The sequence below is a fragment of the Podarcis vaucheri genome (genome assembly GCF_965113315.1).
Source record: "Podarcis vaucheri genome assembly, chromosome: 16".
In the NCBI taxonomy this organism is placed as follows: domain Eukaryota; kingdom Metazoa; phylum Chordata; class Lepidosauria; order Squamata; family Lacertidae; genus Podarcis; species Podarcis vaucheri.
Window position 1 is genome coordinate 18,306,068 of NC_138754.1, and position 20,611 is coordinate 18,326,678.

The 20,611-nt window shown below is 44.0% G+C and overlaps 1 protein-coding gene across 1 annotated transcript; it reads left to right on the forward strand.

The window, feature by feature from the left end:
• Nucleotides 1-13,613: 13,613 nt before the first annotated feature.
• Nucleotides 13,614-19,251, forward strand: LOC309521446 (arylacetamide deacetylase-like 4). The gene is made up of 4 exons (XM_082203947.1): nucleotides 13,614-14,446; nucleotides 15,216-15,432; nucleotides 16,089-16,152; nucleotides 18,455-19,251. The coding sequence occupies exons 1-4, from the start codon at nucleotides 14,270-14,272 to the stop codon at nucleotides 19,227-19,229; spliced, it is 1,233 nt and encodes a 410-aa protein (XP_082060073.1). The 5' UTR covers nucleotides 13,614-14,269; the 3' UTR covers nucleotides 19,230-19,251.
• Nucleotides 19,252-20,611: the final 1,360 nt, after the last annotated feature.

Genomic DNA, 20,611 nt, shown 5'->3' on the forward strand with positions numbered 1-20,611 from the left:
CTTTTATTTGCCGCCACCTCTTTGAAAAGGAAAAGAACTACTGAAGAGAAGTACACAACTCTATATTAATAGTTTCTGTTGGTTTTTGTTTAATTCTAGGCTTTGATCTGGGTAAGAAATGTCCTATTTGATATAGGGTATGTAATTTTGAACATAGAAAGATTTGGCTGGGGTGCAAGGGGTCTGAGAGCAACAACAGTCATTTCCTGTTTTTTATGGGTTTATTGGACTTTTTACTCTCTCCCATCTTTTTGTTGTTTTTTTCATTGTATGGAAGGGACTGGTAGGGAGGGGGGGTAACATTTATGGGGTAAAGGAAAAAAATTATGGTTTAGCCTGGGAGTGGTGAAATACTTTCACTTTTGGGCAGAACCAAGAAACACAGGTGTGACCTTGAACAGATCATAATATCCCAGGCTCAAATCTTCCATTCTTGGGCAAGGTGATTGAGCGAGTGGTTGCTGAACAACTTCAGGCACGCCTGGAAGAAGTGGACCATTTGGATCCCTTCCAGTCGGGATTCAGGCCTCATGAAACTGCCTTGGTTGCGGGCTAGGGACAAAGGTGAGAGCTCTTTCCTAGTTCTGCTGGATCTCTCAGCGGCTTTTGACACCACTGACCACCGAGACCAGTCTTGAAAGACCTACACTGGCTCCCAGTACGTTTCCGAGCACAATTCAAAGTGTTGGTGCTGACCTTTAAAGTCCTAAATGGCCTCAGTCCAGTATACCTGAAAGAGCGTCTCCACCTCCATCGTTCTGCCCGGACACTGAGGTCCAGTGCCGAGGGCCTTCTGGCGGTTCCCTCGCTGCGAGAAGCCAAGTTACAGGGAACCAGACAGAGGGCCTTCTCAGTAGTGGCACCCGCCCTGTGGAACGCCATCCCACCAGATGTTAAAGAGAAAAACAACTACCAAACTTTTAGAAGACATCTGAAGGCAGCCCTGTTTAGGGAAGCTTTTAATGTTTAATAGGTTATTGTATTTTAGTGTTTTGTTGGAAGCCGCCCAGAGTGGCTGGGGAACCCCAGCCAGATTGGTGGGGTATAAATAAATTATTATTATTATTATTATTATTATTATTATTATTATTATTATTAAGACATTAAACTGTGGGAAAACTCTCTAGTTTAGATATGGCAGGAAAACAGGATGCAGGTGCTGTTACAAGGAAGGCCACTAGTGAAAGGAGACGTGCAAGTGTACAAGAAGAGACAATAACAGAAAAAATAGGGAAAGCAGAACATGCTGTCCTTCTCACACAGCAATTTACTGAATTTAGAAAGGAGATGGTTCGGTCCATGAAAAATTTGGCTTAGCAAGTGCATTCAGATTTGGAAAAATCTAATAAATTGCTGACAGAACAATTTGGGAAATTGGGTGAGAAGGTCAATAATTTAGAAACTAAAGTTGACAATTTGGAAAAAAAACAGCGAGGAGATAGGACATTTGAAGGAGGAACAGAAAATTGTTATGGGAATGGTGGGAGGCCTGCAAGAGAAACAAAGTGATCTGGAAGATCAAATTTTTCGTTTGCAGCTGAGAGGGAGGGAAAGAACAGTGAGAATAAGAGGGCTACCAGACTCAGAGGAAGAACAGAATTTAGAAAAGTATGCAATATGTGTTTCCTGAAGACAAATTATATCCAATTTTTGTTTTGAGATTACATGTACAATTCTGTTACATTTAGCTTTGCTATTCAAACCGTTAACATTCCAGCTTAGTATTTTAAGATTGGCCATTGTCAGAGTAGCTTACAATATCTGGTTTTCCACCTGTTGCTCCTTCCAGTGAAAGCCGCTCCAAAGCAGCTGCTTGTTCTGCTAGTGGGTTGTCATGTCCAGTGTTTAGGTCTCTTCTGTGTTTTTCAAAAAATTCTTTGGCCTGGTATTCTGTTGTCAGCCTATTTATCTTTTTCATAAATGTAAACAAGATCCCCTCTGGGTATTCCCATTTATATTTAATGTCTACTCTTCTCAACGCTGTTGTAAAAAAACGGTATTTTTGTCTTCTGAGTTTAAGTTTAAATGGAATCTCCTGAAAAATATTGACTTTCTTTCCAGCAACCACGAGATTGTCCTCAAAACTTTTCTGAAGAATTGCATCCCTCATTTATTTATTTTTTGTAGCAAATTTTAATAAGACATCTCCTGGCTGCCTTCTCTGTCAACTTTCTCTCGTCCGTACCCTGAAACAGCTCTTAGTCATTTCTGCCACCCACTCTTGCCTCTCCCCTATCCATTCTGCAATTGTCTTTGTAACATATGTTTCTAAGTTCTTGTCTGCTTCTGAATCTGGTAGGCCTCTTATTCTCACTGTTTTCCCCCTCTCTCTCAACTGCAAGAGGAGGATTTGATCTTCCAAGTCATTTTGTTTCTCTTGTAGACCTCCCACCGTCCCCATAACAGCTTTTCGTTCTTCCTTCAAATGTCCTAACTCTTCAATAGTTTTTTCTAACTTATCAACTTTCGTTTCTAAATTATTGACTGTCAGGGAACTGCCATCGGTGCAGGAGGGAGAGAGGAAAAGTCGGATGGATTACAGAGAGCCCCCAAACGTCGTGGAAAGCAGCTCCTCCTCGGTGGGGGAGAGTAACCACGCCTCCAGTGGAGAGGAGCTGCAGGGTTCGGAGGAGGCGAGACACCTTGTCTGGGTAAAGTGGGGAGGGGAGAGTTCCACCGTTACCCACACCCTACTTGCGCAGTAAGGTTTTGCACTGAGAGGGGAGGCGCAGACTGGGCGTCAAGAAATTACTTTGCTGGGGAAAGTTTAAGCCCCGCCCACTCACGGATTCTGCCAGTGAATGAGTCAGCCACGGGAGAGTGGCGCTCTGGACAGATAAAGTTTATTTTTGCAGCAAAAGTAAGGCTTCACAGCCAAATAGGGAGGTATTTGCCTGCTTGCTCTCGAGCAACCCCTTGGAAACATAACATTGACCTTCTCACCTAATTTTCCAAATTGTTCTGTCAGTAATTTATTAGATTTTTCCATATCCAAATGCACTTGTTGAGCCAAATTTTTCATTGACTGCACCATCTCCTGTCTAAATTCCATAAGTTGCTGTGTGAGAAGGTCAGTATGTTCTGTTTCCCCTGTTTTTTCCATTGTCTCTTCCTGTATACTTGCACGTCTCCTATCAATAGCAGATTTCCTTGTGACAGCTCCTGTGTCTTGTTTACCAGCCAGTTCTAGGCCAGAAAGTTTCCCCATAACTGAATGCTTTTATTTTGAACTGTATATTGTAATCCAAATCTTCCAACCTTTAAGCTTAAAATATATACGTCCAGAATGTCCAAAGTCCAAAATTTCTAAAATCCAAAATGTAAATCCAAGTGAACTATATATTGTAATCCAAATCTTCCAACCTTTAGGCTTAAAATATGTACATCCAGAATGTCCAAAGATATTAAAGTTATTTCTTGGCAGGTAGTATTGCGTAAATACCCTGGTCTTCAATAAGCACTAAATATTAATTCCAAAACTATTCCAGGTTCTCCTTCCTTCTTGGGGAATTTCTCCCCTAGTGTGATGGAGAGTTCTCCTGCTTAGCTTTGGCTTTGTGCCACTAAGTTCCAGGGTTTAAAATTGGGGCTTGTATTTCCACAACACTTTTATCCAAGTCTTTTTACTTTCTACTCTGCCAAAGTAGCAACCTGTCAAATTCTGTCCAAATGTCAATTTGTATCCAATCAATCTTTATTACGGTCCAGAGACCTAACAAATCATTACAAATCAATTTGTATCGAAAGGGCAACTTGACACAGCTGTTCAGTATGTATCCCAAGGAAAGAGAGTCTCAAAAGTCCAAAGTTAAACTTTTACTAAATCTCCATAGCTGCAAATGCCACTCTGCTCCCCATACAAAAATACAAAAATAAAAAAATCCCCTTGCAGAGCCTGTCCGCAGAAATCAGAAGCCGACTTCCTTTTTTGCTTCCGTTTCACCAAATCAGTCAATTTACGCCTAATTCCTTTTAAAAAAAATGCTTGATTTGGCTTTTATCTCTAATTGGAAGATCCGGTGCTTGTGGTGGCGGTGTGTGGCTTCCGCAGTAGAGTCCGGTGGAGCGGTGAGCGGACTCAAGCATCTTCCTTTCCCCTGCGCAGAAATGTCAGCCGGGGGGAAGGGCGCCTCTATGGGGAGTTTTTTTTGGGGGGGCGCCTAACTGTGCCATGCTTGACTAGCTGTCCACAGAGAAAACTGAAAACCTGGATGCTGCCTCTTTTTATAAATAAATGAAATAAATGAATGAATGAAAAGTGGAGTTGCTAGGGGCCTATCCAGTTCCTGTGCTGGACTGTTGAACTGCTGCAATACACTTTCTGAAGAATACAAAGGAATACGGAGTGGACCCCAACTGCATTGCCATTGCTGGGGACAGTAGTGGAGGTACATTTGCTGCAGCTATTTGTCAAGAAGTGGTGACCAGAGAGGATCTCCCAAGACTGCGAGCTCAGATCCTGATCTACCCATTCCTACAAACAGTGGACTTTGATTTGCCAGCCTATCAGCAAAACCAATCAGTTCCTCTCTTGTTCAGGAAACGAGTTGTTAAATTTGGTTCGACATATATCACTGGGAAGGAGATAAACGTGGATAAAAGGCGCTCCTCTCCCTCCTAATTTACGGGAGAAATACCGAAAATGGATCAGTGCTGATAACATTCCAGAAGAATTTAAGGTTGGGGCTATGTCCTTAAAGCTCCAGCCCCATTTTCAGAAGAACTTTATGAACAACATAAAAGAGATCTTGAGGCAATGTTTTCACTCTTTGTTTACTGGTGTTTACTGTTTTCATGTGTTTACTGGTGTTCATGTTTATCTCTACTTGTAAATTTATATTTATACTGCTTCTACTTAAATACTCCTCTTGTTGTTCCCACTCGCTTGATACTGTTTATCTCTTTGTATTTCTTATTTTGGCTGTCATCGTGGCTAATTCTACATATTCTATTAGTTTAAGCAACCACTGGTCTTTGGTTGGGATTTTCCTCTCCTTCCACATTTTAGCGTATAGCACCCTTGCTCCTGCTGTTGCGTAAAGAAAGAAGTTTTTTTTACTTTATCTGGAATCTCCTGTCCTATTATAGCAAACTGGAATGCTTCTGGCTTCTTGGGGAAGGAACATTTAAGAATATTCTTCAGTTCTTCATAAATCATTCTCCAGTATTATTATTTTTTTGCAAGTTTGCATTGCCAACACATGCGGATTAATGAGCTCCCCTTGTCTAAACATTTCCAACATAAGTTGGATCCTCTTTTCTACATTTTAACCTGTTTGCTGGGCATTAAATGCCATCTAGAGATTATTTTTTGGATGTTTTCTCTAACTGCATAACAAGATGAGAATTTTATCATGTTATTCCATAATTTTTCCCATGCTGATAATTCTATACTGTATCCAAAATAAGACACCCAATGAATCATTGCCTTCTTCACCAACTTGTCTTTGGTCTCCCATTCCAAGAAGATCCCAAATTCTGATTCTTCTCCTGCAAATCCTTTCTCTTCATCTTTCCTGAATAGCTCATTTATTCAAAAGTACTGAAACCAATCTGTCACAAATTCTTTAGTTTCTTCTCCCTTTTTTAGCCTTATCAAATCACCTTGGAATTCCAGAAGAGGCATTTGCATGGGGTTAAGGCAGAGTGAGGCCCCCCAGACTCCCAGACTATCCCTGTGCCTTTAACCTCTCAGCTGACTTCTCCATCTCTTCCTTGATTAGTCTGCTTCATCTGAGGTTACAGCCTGTTTTCCTTTTCCTCCTCCTATTTCTCTCTTGGAGTCTAAGATGAGGGAGCACCTTCAAACTATCCTGAGACAACAAAAGAGCAAGCAGGGCTGCCTTTTTCTTCTCAAGTCTAGTTCATAAATCTAGAACTTGATACCTTTTCCTTCCAAGTATTTCCTACAATAACCAGCTTTACTGTTTTCTTACGTACAAGCATCTGTCGGTGTGTGATTGCGACAGGTAAAGTCTGCTCTCTAAGGTCTATTCACAAGAATGATGCTGTTTACTGATCCAAGAGCTTCAAAAGGTAAAGGGGGGTCAATAAAATTTAAACAAATTATTGGCCCATTTATCCCAATAGTGTGGGAGAAAGGAGATCTAACTAGAGCTAACTAGAGTGAATGATGTCAACATGAAAGTAAATATTTTTTCATTCCCTTCTGCGTAGAAACATCCACTCTGAGGAAAATAATCTAAAGCTAGAGAAAGGAGCCTCTGAGCTTAGTACGAAGGGCTGTGTGGAGCAGGGGTAGGCAACCTAAGGCCTGGGGGCCGGATGCGGCCCAATCGCCTTGTCAGTCTGGCCCGCAGATGGTCCAGGAATCAGTGTGTTTGTACATGAGTAGAATGTGTCTATTTATTTAAAATGCATCTCTGGGTTATTTGTGGGGCCTGCCTGGTGTTTTTACATGAGCAGAATATTTGCTTTTATTTAAAATGCATCTGTAATGGTTCTAGGGGTTGCTTGTGCGTAAGCAGGTGTCTATCTCCCCGGCTGGGTGCAAACACCTGGGTGGGTTGCCAAAGTGAACCTTTTCTGTCCGGACAGCCACTCACCCGTGGCTGACTCAATCGCTGGCAGAATCCGTCAGTGGGCGTTTCTTAAACTTCTTCCAGCAAAGAAGCTCTTTGATGCCTAGTCTCCTCCTACTCTCTCTGCGCAAAAGCCTTCTGCGCAAGGAGGGCGTGGGCAACGGAGGACCCCTATTCTCCCCGCTAGTCCCAGGCAAGGAGTCATGAGACCGCCTCGCCGCTTCCCCCATCTGCCCCCCTTCTCCACTGGTGCTACGCTGATTCTCTTCCCCAGAAGATGGGCTGCTTCTCCCGATCCCTGGACGCTCTCTGGAATCCCTCTGGTTTTGCTCTCTCCTTCCAGCACTGATGGCAGTTCCCTGACAGCATCTCTGGGTTACTTGTGGGGCATAGAAATTACTTCATCCCCCCAAAAAAAATAATAGTCCAGCCCACCACATGGTCTGAGGGACAGTGGACTGGCCCACGGCTTTAAAAGGTTGCTGACCCCTGGTGTGGAGTGTCCTGCGAGAGTATTAAGGCAGGAGTTAGTTGGAGGGCTGAGTTTGAGCCAGGAGAAGTAGAAGCTGTGAGGTAACAGTCTACTGAAGTCTCATTCCAGTCAGGAGGGGAGAGATCTTCTAGAAAGAGAAGACTCCCAAACCATTTAAGAGGGGTGTTCTGATCCCCTGTGTCTGTTGTCCATTTAGAGTACCTCAGGAATGGGATGGTCAAAAGGTTGGGGAACTGACAGAAACAACCACCTTGTTTGAAAACCAATGTATTAAGCAGTGACAACAACTGTGTTAATAAATTGAAGTAACTGAAAATAAGCTGAGCATTTACCATCTAGTCTATAAACCTGTAATATCTAACTGATAATAAGCAACTGAAGTTTAACAGAATCTAGTGGGAGGTTTTATTTACCTGATGCTTTAAGTCTTTATCCAAGCAGTCTGGTAAGTCAGTGGTTTGAAAGCTTGTTATTCTGGAGAGAGATGAGAGACGCTGTTCACAGTGCCATCCCCAAATGGGAAGTCCAGAGGTTCCATTATTGGGCATCATGACTACCGGTAACTGTCAGGGACTGGCTGGACACTGAGGAGGGTGGCTGGATTTTGATGAGTGAGCACCAGGAGAAGGGGGGGTGGCAGGTTGGAGACTGACTTGGAAGAGAATCAGTAAACTGCAGGAACCTGTAACAGCCAGGAAATGAGGAAAGAATGTATATAATAATAATAATATTATATTATATTATATTATATTATATTATATTATATTATATTATATTATATTATATTATATTATATTATATTATATTATATTATATTATATTATATTATTTATACCCCGCCCATCTGGCTGAGTCTCCCCAGCCACTCTGGGCGGCTCCCAATCAAATGTTAAAAAAATACAGCATTAGATATTAAAAACTTCCCTATGCAGGAGGGAAGGGAGAGATAAGTCAGGCTGGTGTAGTCAAGGGCTTCCACACCTCTTCCTCCTGCCCCCACCTCTCCTGGAGGAGGCTATGGTTATGTTCTCTCTTCACTATTGCAGGCTGTATGCTTCTGAATGCCAATTGCTAGGAATCACAAGTGGGAACACACCATGTCATTAGCACACCACCATCCTCTGGCCGCTTCTTGAACAACAGTCGTCTCGGGGAACATCATACTCACAGGTTAAAATGAAAATCTCAGGGAGCTGGCGGATAATGGTATCCTCCACTAACAGGGGGGGCAAACATTGCTTCACCAGCTGATTTACAAATTTCATAAAGTATTTATGGAGCAGGTGCTGTAGAGTCAAAGCCCCTAGATTTAAATCATTTTGGAATGTTATTGGCTGATCCATTTTCTAGTATTTCCCTTTTCTGGGAAAAGGGTGCTTTTCATAATTCCATCCAGATTGACCATCTGTTCAGTGAGACATCTTACGCCGAGTTTGACAGTGACAGGTGGCAAGGGTGGTTGCTCACGGGTAATCAGGCAGGACTCCGACCTGTCTTTTACAGGTTTTATTTTGGTGCAAAACTATTTACAGTGCAGAACCCCAAAGTTCATATCTGCCTCAATCGCTAGCAGAATCCGGGAGTGGTTGTTTCCTGGACCTCCCCCAACATAAAAGTCTCGTTACTCCCAGCCTTTTCCTTCCCTCTTTGCGCTTTAGACTTCTGCGCAGGGTGGGCAACGGAAGGGGCATGCTTCCCTCCTGGCCAGCTTGGCCAGGAGCGGTGCTGAGGCTCCCACCAGCATCCTCTGGTCCTTTTCCCTCTTCCCCACTGGAGGTGGGGCTTTCCTCATCACCGGAAGAGGAACTGCTTCACAAGATTTTCGGAGGCTCTCGCCTGTCACACACTGACCAAATCTTATTCTCTAAATTTAGCAAGTACCCTTCCTCACCTCTTATGACTACACATCTTTTACCAAGGAAATTCAAAGATAACATAGCCACTTACGCAGGTTTCAAATGCAGGCAAACCTTGCTGGCCCTCAATTTCCTTCTGTTAAATGGGGCAGTCAGCTCGGACTACCCTGCCGAATTCACCTATTGGTCAGGTTCACGTGCATCCACTATTGATTTTGTATGGATATCTACTGACCTTACCCCCAAAATATCCAGCTTTAAGGTGGCTTCAAGATTGGAGAGTGATCACTTCCCTCTAGAAATTTCCTTGACTCTGGCTGACGAACTTGATAGGCACTCCTTTGTGCACCTATCAAATGATCATCTGGAGATAAGACCTACAGCCCTTAAATGGACCTCCAATTCGGCCCAGCAGTTGAACGAACTTCTCTGGTCTGATCAGCTCCAAATAAAAAGGGTTTCCCTTATACAGGCGGATGAGCCTCTACCAATGTATGACGATCTAGTAGAACTTCTAAAACCAACACTAGCTCGGTCCCCCACAAAGCATGGTAAACAGTTTTTCCACAAAAAATGGTTCGATGAGGAATGCAAAAACTTCAAGAATCATCTGTATAATGAATGGTTGGCATACAGAGCATCAAATGACCCCATGCCAAATAACCGTCTTATCACCCTCAGGAGAAGTTATAAAGCCCTACTAAAGGAAAAGAAGCTCGAGGCAGAAAGAAACAATTGGAACAACCTTTTGATAGCTGCAGAGAACAGAAATCCAGCCTCTTTTTGGCAGTTAATTTCCAGATACCTGGGTAGGCCGCTTGCAAGAATAGAACCCCACATCTCAGCGGACACTTGGGAAAGATACTTCGCCGATCTGTATGCAGCTCATGATGCCTGTGGAGATACGGTGGAGCCGGAAGCACTGCCCGATTGGGACCCAGTTACATGCCCTGAAGTTGAAACTCTCATAGATCGATTTAAAGCAGGCAAGGCCCCTGGTGATGACCTTATATCCATTGATGCCATCAAAACAAATAAAGATTGGTGGATCCCACTTTTAGCAGCACTTTACACGTATATAAACAAAACAGCAAAATTTCCCTCAAGCTGGAGCTCGGCGTTGATTGTATTAATACATAAGAAAGGCCCACGTACAGAGCCGAGCAACTTTAGGCCAATCAGCTTGCTAAATGTCATTGGGAAGATTTACTCGGGGTACCTGCTAAACAAACTATCGAAATGGATGGAGGACGACAATATCATTGCCGATGAACAGGCGGGTTTTCGCCCTGGAAGATCTACTACAGACCAAATATTAACCTTGAATCACCTGGCGGAAAAGTATGCCGGCAAAGCCCCAAAGGTTCTTCATGTGGCTTTTATTGACCTTAAGCAGGCATTTGATCGAATCTCTAGAAAGCAGCTATGGACAAAACTGGCTGCTACAAAGATCGATCGTCGTCTCCTTCATCTGATTATCAGCCTCCATACAAACACCTTCCTGAGAATCAGGCTAGACAATAAAGGCTTAGTCTCCAACCCTGTTACCACCAATAGAGGGGTAAGACAGGGTTGTCTATTGGCCCCAGCATTGTTTAATTTTTACATTAACTCACTGGTGACTCACATGGCCAATGATGCTTTCTACCCCCCCCAAATTAGCAGGCCGATCTCTGAATGTTGTTCTGTATGCGGATGATTCCGCACTTCTTGCCAGATCCCCTATTGGACTGAGGAGAATGTTGCAAGCTCTACATGAATACTGTGATCAGCATGAGCTCCAACCCAACTATGCTAAGACCAAGATCATGGTCTTCTCTGCCCGACCGAGACTCCATCGATGGTCGATGAATGGGATCCCCTTAGAGCAGGTTAACTGCTTTAAATATCTGGGACAAGTAATACGGTCAAATAGGTCTTTTCTGGCCCATAGAGACTATATAACAACTAACGCATCTAAAGCAGCCATCCAGATTAGATCCTTATATGCCAAGAATCAGGCTCAATCAGTGAAGATAGCTTTGAGACTATTTCAAATGAAAGTCCCCCCCCCTTCTTTTGGTGGGCATCTCTTTAGGCTCCCGTAGGGATTTTTTGAAATTGGATTCTATCCAAACGCGATTCCTTAGAGCCGTCCTTAGGATTCCCCCCTCGGTAGCGGGTGTGGTTGTGAGATTAGAGGCCGGCTGACAAGCTCTACGGCATGTGGCCTTGAAGACGAAGCTCTGGCTATGGCTCAAGCTTTGTTTTAAACCAGTGGGTATTGCCCCCTTGATATTGAGGGACGATTTCCAATCATCGTGGGAAAGGGAGGTCACTAACAAGGTTCAATCCTGCAGATTGTCTCACCTTTACTTTGAGTCTATGACGTACAATCAAGCTAGAGCTGTGATCTCCCAGAGACTGAGTGACATTGCCAGACAAGAGGACATAGCCCAGGTAAAACCAGGGATGTTCCTAGGGGACCAGATTTATCGGACCATACCAGCCCCCTACCTTGCAGAAATTCACTATGTGGAATACCGTAGACTTCTTACAGCGGCTAGATTAAATGTCCTTGACTCTGCGATATTTTGGGGAAGGTACAGGGGAGTACCATACGCCCAGAGAACCTGTCATTGTGCCATGGGTATGGTTGAGTCCACCAAACACATTCTCTTGACTTGCCCTTCTTATGCAGAGCTTAGACAAAATTTTATAGACCCACTCCTATGTCAATCTAGCTTCCTATCCGGAGAAAACCAGGTTTTACACTTGCTGAATAACGTCACTAGAGCTATACCTTCCATGGTGGCCAAATTTCTTTTTTTAGCTTTTAAGCGTCGCAAGATTATAATTGACTGTATTGATATGGGGCTATCTGTTTAGCCCATTTTAGTGTTGGCTAAGTTCTAAAATTTTCCTGGAGCTTTTAACTGTGTTTTGACAAATGTACTTTTTTTCTGACTGACGGTTGAATAAAAGGTTGATTATGATTTCGGAGGCTCCCTGTAACACAACTGCCCCTCTGTTTCCTGCCCCTGTTCCGATGGCAGTTTCCTGACAGACAGCTTGTTTCTTCAACAAGGGAGGAACTGAATGGTTTTGCTGACAGGTTGGCAAATTGAAGTACTTGTAGGAATGGGTAGATGAGGATCAGTCTTGGGAGGTCCTGCCTGGCCAGTAGTTCTTGACAACTAGTCATCTCTAGTCACTTAAATGGGCCTACTTTGAGTAGAACAAACATTGAATGCAGTTCTATAGGGGGTTGTTCTTTCATCTTGAAGAATACTCAGATCAATGTGAAATCAGATCTGTCCCTTGCCTCTCCCTCCCGTCCGCACACCCTTTCACCAGGCCACAAGGGCCATACTTCAAATCCTTGTTGAATACTTTTTCCTGGCAGAGGTACCAGCTTGAATAAAATATTGTGGGGCAAGTAAGCTCCAACCCACATAATCGGACACATGATGCAGTGGATGCACACAATCAGACCCTTCAAGCACACCTATTTTACAGGGACAGTCCTGCATTTATAAAAGCCATCCTGGTTTCTGATTTGATTCTGGAATGTCCCACTTTTCCTTAGGAAGTTCCTATTTCCACCAGAGAAATGTTGGAGGGTATAGAGTTATGCAACCCCCGAGCCAAGGAGATAAGTAACTATATAGCCTTTAGAAGACATCTGAAGCAAGCAATGTATTGGGAAGTTTTGTAATGTTTTATGTTTTGTTATGTTTTTATTTATGTTGGAAGCCACCTAAAGTGGCTGAGGCACCCCAGTCAGATGGCTGGCTTATTATTATTATTATTATTATTATTATTATTATTATTATTAGAATTGGACACCCCAATTTTCATCAGAGAAATGTTCAAAGGTATACACCATTTGAATGGCAATGCCTGTTGACTTTGGGGAAGGGAGGCCCCCTCAAATATTTTTCCAGTGGGGGAACACCCCTTGGCCCCTAGGAGTTGGCTCCTGGTTTATGGCTAGAATGTTTCCTTGAACTTCATAACACCTCTCATTCGCCAGGAAAGAGCAGGACTTGTATCAAAAACCCCAAACTATTTAGAAGACAGTATAAAGGTGCCCATTTCTGATGCAGGTGGATTTCAGAAAAATAAAAAAAGTCCTCTATGCTCCAAGGACTGTCCTGGCAAGGGCAGTGACACCGCTGTTGGCAAGATGCCAACGCTGGCATTGATGTCGCAACCTTGATAACTTGGGCTCTCTGAATCACGAGGGATTAAAGACGCCAAAGTATTTTGTGTGGGAGGGCAAGCACCACAAAAATGAAGATGTGTTGCAGGAGCAGTGTCTGTTATAAAGTTGTTGTTGTTGCTGATGATGAACAGGACATCCCAATTTTTATTAGAGCAATGTTTGAAGATATAGACCATTTGAATGGCAATGTCAGTCAACTTTGGGGGAGGGAGGCCTCCTCAAATATTTTCCCGGTGGGGGAAACACCCCTTGGCCCCTAGGTGTTGGCTCCTTTGTTTTCTGACTAGAATGTGTCCTTGAACTTCAATAAATGCCTCTCGTTCGCTAGGAAAGAGAAGGGCTTGTATCAAAACCATCACAATTTAGAAGACAAAATAAATGTGCCCATTTCTGAAGCAGGTGGCTTTCAGAAAAATCATGAACGTCCTGCTGATTTCTACTTCTGGTGGCTGCTGGGAGGGACCCTCCCTGCCCCTGGCAGAAGAGGGAGATTTCTTTGGAAATGTCTTACAGTGTGAGAACACCTAATCCTTCCCATTCAACGATTTCCCGCTCCTCATCAAGAAAAAGAGTGTGGAGAGTTACACAGTCCTCAACTGTGCCGTGCTTGACAGCTGTCCACAGAGAAAACTGAAAAGCTGGATGCTGCCTCTTTTTATAAAGAAATGAAAAGCGGAGTTGCATGTGCAGCAATCAAATTTGTGCAAGAGCAGGATTGGCTCCCATTGTGTGCATGCTCAGTGCCAACCTCTTTGCTCAACACACTGACCTGACAGGGGCAGTGCTACTGCTGTTGGCAGGAGGTTAACGCTGACATTGATGTGCCATCCCTGATAACGTGCGCTCTCTGAATCATGAGGGATGAAAGATGCCAAAGTATTTTGTGTGGGAGGGCAAGCACCACAAAAATGAAGATGTGTTGCATAGGCAAAACCTGACTTAAGAGAAGGGTGCTTGCCCATCTGATTATCCTTCAGAGGATATGAAAATTCAGAGGCTATGGATAGCCTGCAAATTCTGAACTGATTAGTAAACTGTTTGTGTTTTCTTCTCAACTGTGTGGGTTGGCCACAGGATGTTCTCTTGCATGCTGTAGACTGTTCTTGTACAAAAGCCACTTAGCAATTGCTAAGACGAAGTCTCTACCTCTGTGCTTCTGAGTTGAAGGGAAATGGCATTTGGTGGAACCCTGTGGATGCTGATATTATATATGACCATTTTCATTCACTTCATGCTGCTTGCATGGGGAGTTTATTATCGTCTTACCAGGCCCTACCTGCCTCAAGGAATAAGCGGTCGTGCAAATTTAATATTTGTTGATTTCGTAGTGGGATATGGATTTGCACTGGTAAGTTTATTTTATATATGTCACAGGAATGAGGTGGCCCCTCTACTAGAAGGGCTGTCACCTTTCAAATATTTTAGTTTAGAGAAATGGCGAGTAATAGGCGACATGATAGAAGTTTATAAAATTTAGCATAACATGGAGAAAGTGGATAGAGAAAGTTTTTCTCCCTCTCTCACGAACTTGTGGACAATCAAATGAAGCTCAGTGTTGGAAGATTCAGGACAGATGGAAGAAAGTACTTCTTCATACCGAACATATTCAAATTATGGAAGTCACTCCCACAAGGGGCAGTGATGGCTGCCAATTTGAATACCTCTCCAAAGGTACGGTAAATTCACGAAGGAGAAGGCTATGGGTTGCTACTAGCCTCTATGCCTTTGCTCTGCCTCTGGAGCTGGAGGCAGCAATGCTTCTGAACACCAGATATGGAAAGGGGAAAGGGCTCCCGTGTTCAGATCTTGCTTGAAGGTTTCCCACAGGAACTGGGAACAGGCTCCTGGACTAGATGTGCCATTGGCCAGGTCCAACAGACTCTTTTTACGTTCTTATGTGTATATATGTTTATATATGTGTACCTATATCTAGATCTATAGATAGATACCTTCACAACATCCCAATCTCTAAGTGGAGAGTGGTGAGTGAAAGGATATACAGTGTAGGTGCCTCACAAGTGAGGGGTTTGTTCCATAGGCAGTGCATGTATGCACTTTTTTAAAATGCAAAATTATCTAAGACTGATCATAAATGCTGAATGTTTTGGTTTCAACAGGGAGCGTTTCTGGAAAAACTGGGCATATGCCGTAAGCATATCTTCCTCAGGGTTATGTACGATGCCATACCAACAAGGAAGGACTCAAAGTTGATCATAAAGGACCTTGTTTTTGATGGGGTGCCAGTGAGGGTGTACCGGCCCAAGACACCAGCTGCTGGGAACAGGAGAGGAATCATCTATCTTCATGGAGGCGCTGCACTCATTGGAAGCATCCGTAAGCTCTCTGGAATGTTTTTGAAAAAGGATAATTTGAGTGGGTACTTTAATGTAAAGGTCTTGAAATGCTTGCTATGTGAGGTGTGGAAGTGGTTTGTACCGCTCCTGTAGGCAGCTTAAGTTTTGTGTAGGATTGGATTGTGTGGTCAGAAAACAGGCGGAGACCTCTTGTTACAAAGGTGACCAGTTCTGTATTAATTCCTAGTATCACAGTCAATGAAAAATCCTTAAAATGTCAAAGAAGGTGTTTCTGCTTCAAGCCCGAAAGGACTTTTTTGTAAGTGCTTCCAGAAGTGATCAGAAATAACTGGAAAGAAGCCAAGAAATGCGGGTGGAAGTTTGTTTTTGTTTTTTATCCAGGAGAGGGTAAAACCCACAGAATGGTTTTTAGCTAGCGATGCCCCATTTACAAAGAGTTCAATGCAACTGAGTTTTTCCCAGAGGAAATTCATTAAAAATTGTTGTTTTCTACAGTCAAGAAGCGCATCCAATTTATGACATATAAATAAATAAGCAGATATATCCACCTATCTCTATATTTCAACAGTTTTACTTTCAATAGAACTAACATTGGATTCAACTCACAATGATATCAGTGTTCTTGACCAGGAAAAATTGTAATGAAGGGGTTGTGGGGCTTGTGCTTTCTTCCAGAGGTCTATGAAAAGGTCTGCCGTTTCATTGCACACCAAAGTGATTCAGTGGTTATGACTGTTGGGTAAGTGGCTTCACTCTCATTGTATCAGAAAGAACATGGAATGCCTCTCAGTTTCTAACCTTTCCTAGGGAATATTAATTATATATATATATAATAATTTATATGGTACGCATCTGGCAAGCCCCAGCAACTCAGGTCGGCTCCTGACAAAAAATAGTAAAAACACAATAAATAATCAAAGACTAAAAACTTCCCTGATCAGGGGTGTCTTCATATGCATTTTAAAATTTACATAGGTGCTTATCTCCTTGACATCTGCTGGGAGGGCATTCTTCAGGGTGGGTGCGATTATGGAAAAGGTCCTCTGCCTGGTTCCCTGTAACCTCACCTCTGGCAATGAGGGAACCACTAGAAGTCCATTGGAGATGGATGTCAGAGTCTGGGTTGGACAATGGGGGTGGAGACACTCCTTCAGGGCCCAAGTCGTTTACGGATTTAAAGGTCAGCACCAACATTTTGAATTGTGCACAGAAACGTATTGGGAGCCAATCAGTGGAGTAGCTAGGCAGAAGTGTATGGGGTGACTTGCCACAGGAAGCACTTACCTTTGGGGGTGGTACACCAGCGTCCCAAGAGCCCAGCGCACCTCTAGGAAAGTCAGTGTGGCCAGGGGCTTGGCCCACAGTGCACCAGAGCTGCTGCACCCCCCCCGTCACCCTCTGGTGGCTGAGAAAGAAACAATGGGGATGTGTTGGCCACGCAAGGAGGGCCCCTGGAAGGGACACGTCTTGGGTGTCCAGCAGGCCCAGTGCTGCCCAAAAAAGCAGCATGGGGGCAGCACACTCCCACTATGTCCCCCTCAGCTGGTGGGTGCCCAGGAGGGATGCGCCACCTTGGGCACCCCCAGGCCCAGCACTTCCCGAAAAAGTGCAACCTGCCATGCCCCATGGAGCTCACTATGGCGTTGGAGCCAATGTAGTTTTCTTAGGACTAGTGTTATGTGGTCCTGGCTGCTTCTCCCATTCACCAGTCTAGCTGCTACATTCTGGATTAGTTGTACTTTCCAAGTCACCTTCAAAAGTAGCCCCACATCCAGCACACTGCAATAGTCCAAGCCAGAGATGACCAGAGCATGTACCACCCTGGTGAGACAATGTGCAGGCAGGCAGGGTCTCAGCCAGCCTACTAGATGGAGTTGGTAGACAGCTTCCCTGGACACAGACCTGACCTGTGCCCCCATGGACACCTGTTAGTCCAGAATGACTCCCAGGCTGCCCACCTGGTCCTTTAGGGGCACAGTTGCCCCACTCAGGACCAGGGAGTCCCCCACACCCACCCAGCCCTTACCCCCCAGAAACAGTACTTCTGTCTTGTTGGGACTCAAGTTCAATCGGTGAAATGTCATCCAGCCTTATAAAGTTGTAAACATAGTGATTTTGCCAACATTTAGAATGGGTGTTCATTTTTGTATTTAGATTTCTAGCTCAAATCCCTTTGACTTTGAACATAGTAAGAAATCTGCTGGATCAGGTCAAAGGGGACTCATCTAGTCCAGCATCATGTTCTCACAGTGGCAAACCAGATGCCCAAATGGGAAACGCACAAGCAGGACCTGAGCAGAAGAGCTCTCTCCCCAGTTCCAGTTTCCAGCAACTGGTATTCAGAAGCATTACTGCCTCTCATAGTGGCACATCATCCTTGTGACTAGTATCCATTGCTATTAGCAATTGCTAGGAGTCTTGCCAACCTGATCAGGTGAGCTGTGGATGGAGGACAGGTAGATACCTAGTAGTGGGATTATAACTTCACTGATGCACAGGATGCTAGACAGTGCTACAGGAACCTGCTAATGGACTCATTTACAGTTGTGGTTTTTAACACTCAAAATGAGTTTTAAACGGGTTAGGATATCCAGTTGAAGAACTTAAACAATGTGCCATTGAAACATGACACCAGGGGGCAGTGCAGAGTCATTCCTGTCAAATAATTTGGTATATGTTGTAGAAAAGGATGCGAAGGATAAACCAAATGCCTTTACATTTTAGAATGACATTAAAATATCTTTCTAAGAACACTTAAAAAGTGAGTGTAGATCCAGATATGGACAGGGGAAAACAAGAAGGAAGCAGCTGGAGGGGAAAGAATGGTGTGTGGCTATGTGTAGGAACAAGTGTAGATTTCCAAAGGGAGTTTGCATTTGCTTTTTATTTTTGTCTCAGGCCCCCATAGGGTTGCACTGAAAGGAATGTGGCCCTAGGGGTGAAAAAGATTCCCAACACTTGCAATACGTAATGCAGGCAAACGGTCCTTTTCTGTGAAGTGTATGATGTTGAGTGTGGGTGATATCTTGTTTTCTCTTTAGATTTCGTTTAGCACCTGAGCATCCCTATCCAGTCCCTGTGCTGGACTGTTTAACTGCTACAATACACTTTCTGAAGAATGCAGAGGAATACGGAGTGGACCCCAACTGCATTGCCATTGCTGGGGACAGTAGTGGAGGCACATTTGCTGCAGCTATTTGTCAAGAACTGGTGACCAGAGAGGATCTCCCAAGAGTGCGAGCTCAGGTCCTGATCTACCCATTTCTACAAGCAGTGGACTTTGATTTGCCATCCTATCAGCAAAACCAATCAGTTCCTCCCTTGTTCAGGAAACGAGTTGTTAAATTTGGTTCGACATATATCACTGGGAAGGAGATCAATGTGGACCCAGTTATAAAAGGTGCCCACATCCCTCCTGATTTGAGGGAGAAATACCGAAAATGGATCAGTGCTGATAACATTCCAGAAGAATTTAAGGCCAGGGGCTATGTCCCTAATGCTCCTGCTCCATTTTCAGAAGAAATTTATGAACAAAATAAAAGAGGTCTTGAGACAATGTTTGCCCCCCTTCTAGCAGAGGATGACATAATCCGCCAGCTCCCAGAGACTTTCCTTCTAACCTGTGAATATGATGTTCTCCGGGATGATGGGCTGTTGTACAAGAAGCGGTTAGAGGACAACGGTGTGCCCGTGACACATCATCATCTTCCAGATGCAGGCCATGCAGGACTTAGCATTTTTGGTTGGGGACCATTTGAATTTCCGAGCTCAAAGAAATGTTTGCAGCATATGGTACAGTTCTTAAAAGTTTTATAGAAATAAATGACCGTCTTTGTCATTTCCTGGATCAGATCATTGGCCCACTTCATCCAGCATCCTATTCTCACAGTGACCAAGCAGAGGCCTCTTGAGATGCCAGCAAACAGTACCTAGGTGCAAGAAAAGTCTTCCTATTTGTGAGTCCTAGCAAGTAGTATTCAGCGGCATACAACCCACAATAGTGCAAACATACCTATAGCCTCCTCCATGAATTGGCCTAATCTATGATTAGATGGGCTCAAGATCTTGGCCATAATACAGAGATGTCCCAGTGGGAAAGCTTTTGGAGGGTTGAGGCATTCACAAACTAAAGGAAGGATTGAACTCTGATTAATAAGAATAAACACAGAGGCTTGAACCAGCAAGACTCTGGGAAGGGTGCATTATAATAATCTCTGTCTCTCTGTGTCTCCAGCCCCCTTGGCCCCAGGTCGTTTTAGTCACAAAAGAGCTTTTTACAGAGTGTTCGTAAGAACCAATCAGATTTCTTCTGATATATAAAAGGAGTTGGGAGTTGGGAGAAAGGTTGTTTTCTGCTGCTCCAGAGAAGCGGACACGGAGCAATGGATCCAAACTACAAGAAAGAAGATTCCACCTAAACATTAGGAAGAACTTCCTGACAGTAAGAGCTGTTCGACAGTGGAATTTGCTGCCAAGGAGTGTGGTGGAGTCTCCTACTTTGGAGGTCTTTAAGCAGAAGCTTGACAACCATATGTCAGGAGTGCTCTGATGGTGTTTCCTGCTTGGCAGGGGGTTGGACTCAATGGCCCTTGTGGTCTCTTCCAACTCTATGATTCTATGATTCTTCTGAGCATTTCAACAAACCCAAGTGGGGACAAGTTAAACTACCAAAACTAATTAACAGAACTACAAAGGAGACTTCCGGGGGCGGCGCGAAACGGCAATGGCGGTCCTCTTCAGTCTCTGAAGTGGGGCTCCGCAGAAAAGGATCGTACGCTACGGCACAGCGACGATCCATCAAGAAAAACCACGAGTAGAGTGAGCTCGTGGCTGTAGGACTCGGCGGGCACCTGGAGCGACCCCCGAAACGAAGAAGGGACCCCGTAAGGGGCTCCGGAAGCGTGGAGGGGAAGCGGTGCTGTGAGTTCATCGCTCTTTCTGCGGGAGTGAAGCCGCGCGGCTGCTGCTGATGAGCGCTGACCTTTCTTCCTTTGAATTGGATTACAAACCATCTACTCGTGAGTAAGGATTATTCTCTTTTGGATTACAAATTCGGGAATTTGGCTGAAAGCGGGGGACGAAAAAAGGAAGTCCGTCTTTCCACACTGCTTAAAGATCAAAGGCAAAGAAACTGACAGCTGGAAGCGATTTAAAGGGACATAAATATTGGAAACATCGTGCGCTAATGAAATTGGCAA